Source organism: Lolium rigidum, unplaced genomic scaffold (genome assembly GCF_022539505.1).
Source record: "Lolium rigidum isolate FL_2022 unplaced genomic scaffold, APGP_CSIRO_Lrig_0.1 contig_1381_1, whole genome shotgun sequence".
NCBI lineage: Eukaryota > Viridiplantae > Streptophyta > Magnoliopsida > Poales > Poaceae > Lolium > Lolium rigidum.
The window spans coordinates 47,638-55,696 of NW_025899846.1; the positions used below are offsets into that span (position 1 = coordinate 47,638).

Consider the following 8,059-nt stretch of genomic DNA (forward strand, 5'->3'; position numbering starts at 1 on the left):
ATTTAACAATTTTGACAAAATTTCCAGGTATGAAAGGTACAGTATCAGGTTGAAAAATATACCCCAACTGGAATCCATTCCAGAAAACATAAGTTCAAACAGAATAGAATTATTTTTCTCTCCTTCTGTCATAAATCATCGGTAGAGAGTTCACACAAGGGAGCAGCAGTTCATACATTCATCACCAATTAAAAGAAACAGAAACAAATACACACACAATCACAAACAATTTGAGAACCAACCAGTCATATGAACAGCATATAACTAACAAATTAAACTAGGAATAAAATTAAGTTTTCATAAGAGGTTCACGAGCTGGATGGACATACATGTATATAACCAGTTCCAAGTACCAGCCTATTTGCAACTACTGCAAAACCTATATGAAAAATTAAGAAAAGACCTATAGAATTACCCAGTTCTTAGGAGGAGACGCTTCCCCATGGAAACACAAGATTGTGCCATGGAGAAATTTAAAAGCTTATGAAGGATTTGAACTCTACAGGTTTATTCTTCAGTAGTACCAATTGGAGCCGTCGTTGTTCTTCTGCGGGTAGTCGACGGCACCGGGCATGGTGAAACCAGAGCCGAACCTGAACTCAGACGCAGCGGTGATGTTGCCCATCTGGCTCCCGAACTGTGTGTCGTCGCGGATGAAGAACTGCTGCTGCGCCGGGGCCTGCTGCTGCTGCTGCTGAATCATGTTACTGACATCATTGAACATACCGTCGCCATTGCCGCCAATTCCATTGCCTTGTCCAAAGAAGCCTTCGTCCATCTGCATCCTCGGGGTGAGAGCATTAGGCCTCTCTATGATGGTGACATCGTCGTTGCCCATGTTCTTGCTGGCGCAGTTGTTGTCATACATGTTCATCAGCTCGGCAATGGACCTCTGGGCGTCCATGGGCACACTGAAATCAAGGTTGTTCAGCGCCTGGTTGGGCTGGTTGTAGGCCGCCGGGAAGACTTGTGGCATTGGTGGTGGCGCCGGCTTGTTCTCAGCGCTCGGCGGGAGCGGATCATTGTACTTGCAGGTGTACTGGTGGCTGTTGCGCGCGTTACGGTCAAGGAATCCGTAGCTGTAGTCGTTGTGTGGGCACTGAAGGTTGTTGCAGGTGTAGACGCGGTTGTTCAGCATCAGCTCAGGCTCGGCGCTCCTCTTCTGAAGGTACTCGACATCAGCGGTCTCCTCCTTGGGCGTGGGCATGAGGAACTTGTCATTCATGATGGCCGCGCCAAGGTTGAACGCGGTTGGATCGGCCATGGCCATCTTGTGGGTGCCTGCCTCGTCGCCCTTGCAGTCGTCGCCGAGGTCTACGTCGTACTCGCTGGAGCTAGCGTTGAACGATATGGCGCTGGCGATGCCGCCGGCTGATGCCGGTGGGCGCGCGCCTGGGTGCAGCCTCATGAACAGCTCCTCTTCCTGCTTGACGACTGCCAGCCAGGTGGAGATCTCCTTGGCAGTCATCTTGTCCTGGAGGCACTTTGACTGGCGGACAAGGCGCCGGATCTTCTCGATGTCCGGCGACATGTGCTTGATCACAGCGGTGAGCACGCTCACCTTCCAGGCCTTCTTGAGGTCATGGGGCTTCTTGTACGGTGGCGGGCCCTGATCCTTGGGGATGCCAAGCTCCGGCCACCACTCCTCTTCGCCTGACGGCCACCACGGCGGAGAGATGCCCTTCTCGAGCGGGAACCTCCGCTGCGGGGGGTCGCAGTGCTGCATGAGCGCCGAGAGCAGCGAGCCGAGCGTGGTGTCCTGCAGCTCCTGCAGCGAGTGCGGGCTGGCGGTGCCGGAGGCGAGCTCGCTCTCGGAGCCCGGCACGGCGTTGTCGGCCTGGTACTTGGCGATGGCGGCCGGGCCGTTCCGGTCGAAGCGGACCTTCTCCTTCCACCAAGCGCGGAGGTTGTCGGAGGCGCCGCTCACCGGCTTACCCTTCTCCGGGATGATCCCGTAGACGAAGCCCTGCGCGCGGCACACCTCCATCATCTTGAGCATGTACTTGAGGATGCCGTCCTGCGCGCGCGACATCTTCTTGCGGCGCGCCTGCTCCTGCGACTGGCGGGGCTTCACCCCGTCGCCCACCCCGCCGCCGCCGGCCGCCTGCTCCTTGCCGCGGGTCTGCTGCAGCTCCTTGAGGCGCTTGAGCTTCATGCGGTCGCGCCACATGCGGCGCTCCAGCTCCTCGATGTCATCCACGTCGTCGTCGCTGTCGTCGTCCCCGGCGTCGGGGAAGTTGTCCGAGGGCGGGTCGACGAGGTCGCCCTCGCCCATGACGCACTGGTCGCCGGAGGAGGTCTGCGGCATGAGCGAGCCGAAGCCGAGGTTCTTGTCGGCGCCGTTCTGCTGCAGGAGATCCACGAAGTTGTGCACGCCGGAGAACATGCCCTGATCCATCACCAGCCCGCCTCCCATCATGTTTTTTTTTTGTCAAACGTTGACTGCACACCGATCTCGCCAAGTCTTTGCACCTCTGCTTGTACTTGTGGTACTAGTCACCTTCCTGCACAGAAGCAAGCAAAGGGGCTATGTTAATTATAGGAGTTATTAAAGCTGGAGGGGGATTACCGACACTAACTGTTGCGTCTAAACACAATAACTGGGTAACATGTGCAACACGATTGCTTTATAAGGATGTAATTACAGTTAAGAGTAAGCTTAAATCAGTCATAATACCAGTATCTTAATTTGGTAATTAGACGATGACTTAACAAAAGACATATCTTCTCCTTAAATACAAACAGCTGGAGTAGTTATCTAAACATCTAGATCTACATAACTGGGAGACAATCATGTGGCCAAGTTTACCCATTGAAGCAAGAACCGGAAGGCCTAGTTTGCATGGGTTTAGCCAAACAAAATGCGCTTGATCTGATCAGGCCACACAGACAGAGACACCTCTACCATGATCCTCTCAACAAATCGATAAATCAAAGGAAGGCAACGCACGCAACTAGCAGACATCTAACGCAAGATTATCTTCTTCCTTCCTGTGGCATGATCATATCGTACGGCATAACTAACAGAAATGGATGCATCACGCGTGATGCATGACCATGACACGGTAATGGAGGAACAAGTCAGAAAAAACTGAGGCATGAAAACGTATGTCCACACAGGGACAGGGTTTTACCAAAAGAGAGTTGTTAAAATCAAAGTATGCACAATTCCTCTTTTTCGCCCTTTTCTATTTGATATAAGTATATGTTGCTCTGATCCAATCATAGGGGCGGGCGCAACCAAAATGATCATCAGAAAACAAGGGGAGAACTTTTCAAGGGAGGAAAGCCATTTTAATGCAATTATTTGCTTTTACCTAGCCAAACAGGTAGTGACAGTTGGAAACAAGAACATGTGCCCATGTGCTTACCAAAAAGGAATCAAGGCAGTCTACAGACGGAGGAGGAGAAAAACAGGAGAGAAGAATGGATCAAGCAGGCACCAAAATGGAGAACATATGGAAAGTCTCCTCTCCTAAGAGAAAGGAGAAATAACATTTCCTTCCTGTTCCAAAATTAAATATTTCCATTTACGAGACTCCAGGTTTCCTAGAACAGGCCCAAGATAAAATTGCACCTATTGCCCTGGGGAAGAACAAAGATCTCAAACAACATCAGGACATAGGGAAGGAAAGAAGGAAGGAACTCAGGTATTTGGCGGCTACCGTCGATCCTCCTACCATCCTACAGCATGTAGAGCTGAGAGCTCGGAAGTCTACCATGGATTTACCCATTCCTCCGACAGAAAAAATATCGCCATAGAAAAAGGAAAAAAAGAACAGCGAAGAAGCACAAAATGGAATTGATAACTATAATCAACTAACTCCAGGAGACCCAAAAATATCTACGAAAAATTACCCGAAAAAACAAAACATGCTAGCGCCGTAGCTAGCCTACCTAAGACCGTAGCCAATCAAGAGCGCAGCCAAAAACACCATGAAGGGGACAAGCAACAGAGGAAGAAGAAGCATATGCACACATCACATGAACATGGAAGAAGTAAAGAAGCAGGGAGAGCTCACCTCACCTATGTGCAGGCTGATCCCCCACTTGCTAATCTTTATCCGCTTTTCACCTTTGCCATGACCTGGGAAGGAGAGGGAGGAGGAGAGGAAACAGGGGCGGACGGGAGGGAGGGGAGGAGAAGAAGAAGGCACGAGGGGAGGTGAGATCAGATAAGAACAGGGGAGGAGACCACGGCGCAAGCGCACAAAAGTAATAGGCAGGCAGCAGGCAAGTGGGTGCGGGTGGAGCTCGCTCGGGCGCAACAGCGACAGGGACCCCCTGGTTTTTATATTATCACACGCACGAACCGCCGCTGTGAACCGCGCTAGCTCGCTCGCTCGCTGGTGGTGGTAATATTTTCTTTAGCCGCGACAGCGCGCCGCCCGGCCTGATCGAGGTTAAAAGAAAAAGGGTGAGTGGCCTCTCCGTCTGTGACACGTGGGGTCCCAGTCGGTGCGTTCCTGCTCCCTTGGGGGCGGGGCATCGGGCTATGCGTAGTTGAAAAACAGGTTTTACCGTTCTACCCTCGCATAGCCTTTGGCCTTGGTTGGCTGCCTTCGTGTGCCTAGGAGGAAGGCCATGATCTTCTGCGCACACTGTCTTTCATGGTACCCTTGTAAGAGATGCTCGGAGTGTCACAGACAACCCGCCTTATTGGTCACCGGAGCCAGAGCACTCGGTGTTGATCCGAGCACGGGCATGCCGCTCTCGGTGCTGACAGGAGGAAGGGTATGCATTACGCACAAGCCAACTTTCTCAGTATCCTTGCAAGAGATGGTCACAGTGTCAGAGACGCCTTGCCAAACTGGTCACGATAACCGGGGTACTCGCGGTTGGTGGGAGGAAGGCTATGAATTACGCACAAGACATCTTTCATCTTTGGCGTTTTCCCACATGGATAGAGGTAGAAAAACAAAGAAGAAAAGATAGGTGTATGGCGTGTCACACCTTGCGAGAGCGCGACAAAACCAGATGACGCGATTTCAGTTTTTTTGGGCATGGATCGAGCCCTTTTGATCTTCAGTTATCAATCATGGTTGAGTTATCAATCATGGTTGAGTATTTCAACGACAAAGATTGTTGTTACTTTCTTTGCCACGATCTCTCAGAATTAGCGACACATGGATGTCACGAATGTTGGTAGTCGTTTCTGCTGTTTTAGGAATATACACAATGACCACCATTTTCGATACTAGTTGAGAAAGGAGGTTCACCGATATGCCCTCCAATGGAAACTCAACTTTCTCAGTATCCTTGTAAGAGATGGTCACAATGTGAGAGACGCATTGCCTAACTGGTCACGACAACCGGGGTACTCGAGGTTGGTGGGAGGAAGGCTATGTATTACGCAAGACATCTTTCTTTTTTGGCGTTTTCCCATATGTATAGAGGTAGAAAAACAAAGAAGAAAAGATAGGTGTATGGCGTGTCATGCCTTGCGAGAGCGCGACAAAACCAGATGACGCGATTTTAGGTTTTTTTTGGGCATGGATCGAGCCCTTTTGATCTTCAGTTATCAATCATGGTTGAATATTTCCAACGACAAAGTGTAGGGATTCGTAGCATAGAAAACAAAAAAATTCCTACCGCAAGAACGAATAACAAGCCAACTTTCTCAGTATCCTTGTAAGAGATGGTCACAGTGTGAGAGACGCATTGCCTAACTGGTCACGACAACCGGGGTACTCGAGGTTGGTGGGAGGAAGGCTATGTATTACGCAAGACATCTTTCATCTTTGGCATTTTCCCATATGGATAGAGGTAGAAAAACAAAGAAGGAAAGATAGGCGTATGGCGTGTCATGCCTTGTGAGAGCGCGACAAAACCAGATGACGCGATTTTACGTTTCTTTGCGCATGGATCGAGCCCTTTTGATCTTCAAATATTAATCATGGTTGCGTATTTCTAATGATAAAGACAGTTGTTACTTTCTTTTCCATGAGCTTGCGTAATCAGTGACACATGGATGTCACGAGTTTTGGTAGCCGATTTTTGCCATATTAGGAATATACGCAATGACCATCGTTTTCACTACTAGTTGAGAAAGGAGGTTTACCGATATGCCCTCCAATGGACACTCACCTTGGTTGGTTGTCTAGGACAAAAGCCATGAGTGCTCACTAGAGAGCCGGAGAACTCGGTGTTGATCGGAGAAAAGGCACACCACTCTCGGTGTCCGATAGGAGGAAGGCTATGTATCACGCACAATCCATCTCTCATGGTATCATTCTAGGATATAGTCGGCCAAGGAACCCATGTGAGACACCTTTCCTAACTTGTCATGAGAGCCAAACTCGAGGTTGATCGAAGAAAGCATGGACGCCTTTCATCTTCGGCGTTTTCCCACATGGATAGAGGTAGAAAAACAAAGAAGAAAACATCAATGTATGGCGTGTCATGCCTTGCGAGAGCGCGACAAAATTAGATGACGCGATTTTTTTAGCATGATCAAGCCCTTTTGATCTTCAGTTATCAATCATGGTTGAGTATTTCCAACGAAAAAGATGGTTGTTGATTTGTTTTTCATGATCTCACGAAACCGGTGATACATGGATGTCACGGGTTTTGGTAGCCGTTTCTTTCATTTAGGGATACGTGTAGTGGAGTAAAATTATGATGGTTTAAATAAAGCACTTTATAGTTGAGCAAAATTATGATGGTTTCATTAATAAAGCAATTCCTAATTGTCACACAAGTAATATTCATAGATTATAAGAATGATTAAATGCACATGGTAAAAATGGCTGGGAGATGTAAACTGAGTAACAATGGCCGGGAAGTAAATTGAATAGCATGTCATATAGACCTTACATGCAAGGTGGGAGCGAGGTAGTCTCAACCACCGGTTTAAAGTTTTTTGGTCAGGGGATTGGGGAGCATGTCGGGCTACGGACAAAGTTGTTACTAGTTGGGAATGGGTTTTACTGTTTTGCACTCTCATTGATTGTTGCCTTGGTTGGAAGCCTCTATGTGTCTATGAGGAAGGCCACGATTCTTATGCGTAAGACATATTTCCCGGCATCCTTCAGAGATATGGTCAGACGAAGAGCTAATGAAAGAAGCCTGACCTAACTATTCACTAGATCGGAGATCTTAATAATGATCGGAGCAAGCATCTCAACTTTCATCTTGGGGAGTTTTTCCCCATGGATAGAGGTAGAAAACAAAGAAGATAAGATAGGTGTAGGGTGTATTAGGCCTTGCGAGCAACATGAGCAACACGACAAAACCAAAAGACGCGATTTTTAGCATTCTTTTGGCATCGAACAAGCGCTTTTGTCCGTCGGCTATTGATGACCCACAAGTATAGGGGATCGTAGCAGTCTTCGCGGGTAGTAAAACCCAATTTATTGATTCGACACAAGGGGAGACAAGGAATACTTGAAAGCCTTAACAGCGGAGTTGTCAATTCAGCGCACACTGGAAACGGACTTACTCGCAAGAGTTTATCGAGTAGTGTCAGTTTTATAGCGATAGCGGTAGTGAAATAACAGCGAGCAGAATAACGGAGACGGCGGTAGTGATTATAGTAAACAGCGAGGATTAGAATACCGTAGGCACGGGGACGGATAACGGGCGTTGCATGGATGAGAGAAACTCATGTAACAATCAAGCGGGGCATTTGCGGATAATAATAAAACGGTGTCTAAGTACAAAGCAATCAATAGGCATGTGTTCCAATTATAGTCGTACGTGCTCGCAATGAGAAACTTGCACAACATCTTTTGTCCTACCAGCTAGGTGGCAGCCGGGCCTCAAGGGAATCTATCGGATATTAAGGTACTCCTTTTAATAGAGTACAGGAGAAAAGCATTAACACTCCGTGAACACATGTGATCCTCACATCACTACCATCCCCTCCGGTTGTCCCGATTTCTGTCACTTCGGGGCCATTGGTTCCGGACAGCGACATGTGTATACAACTTGCATGTAAGACCATAAACAATGAATATCATGATGAAATAATAACATGTTCAGATCTGAGATCATGGCACTCGGGCCCTAGTGACAAGCATTAAGCATAACAAGTTGCAACAATATCATCAAAGTACCA

At 48.3% G+C, this 8,059-nt stretch overlaps 1 protein-coding gene across 2 annotated transcripts; it reads right to left on the reverse strand.

Moving 5' to 3' along the window:
• Positions 1 to 265: 265 nt before the first annotated feature.
• LOC124680368 (protein ETHYLENE-INSENSITIVE 3-like 1a) lies at positions 266 to 4,161 on the reverse strand. 2 transcript variants are annotated; one of them, XM_047215441.1, is made up of 2 exons: positions 4,028 to 4,161; positions 266 to 2,504 (listed from the first exon to the last, which is right to left on the reverse strand). In XM_047215441.1, the coding sequence occupies exon 2, from the start codon at positions 2,417 to 2,419 to the stop codon at positions 515 to 517; it is 1,905 nt and encodes a 634-aa protein (XP_047071397.1). In that variant the 5' UTR covers positions 2,420 to 2,504; positions 4,028 to 4,161; the 3' UTR covers positions 266 to 514. The 2 variants fall into 2 exon arrangements, with proteins under 2 accessions (XP_047071397.1, XP_047071395.1); XM_047215439.1 differs by having other exon boundaries at positions 4,023 to 4,160.
• Positions 4,162 to 8,059: the final 3,898 nt, after the last annotated feature.

Bases quoted from the DNA above. Each gene is read 5' to 3' on its own strand.
- LOC124680368 (XM_047215441.1), bottom strand. From the start codon at position 2,419: ATGATGGGAGGCGGGCTGGTGATGGATCAGGGCATGTTCTCCGGCGTG.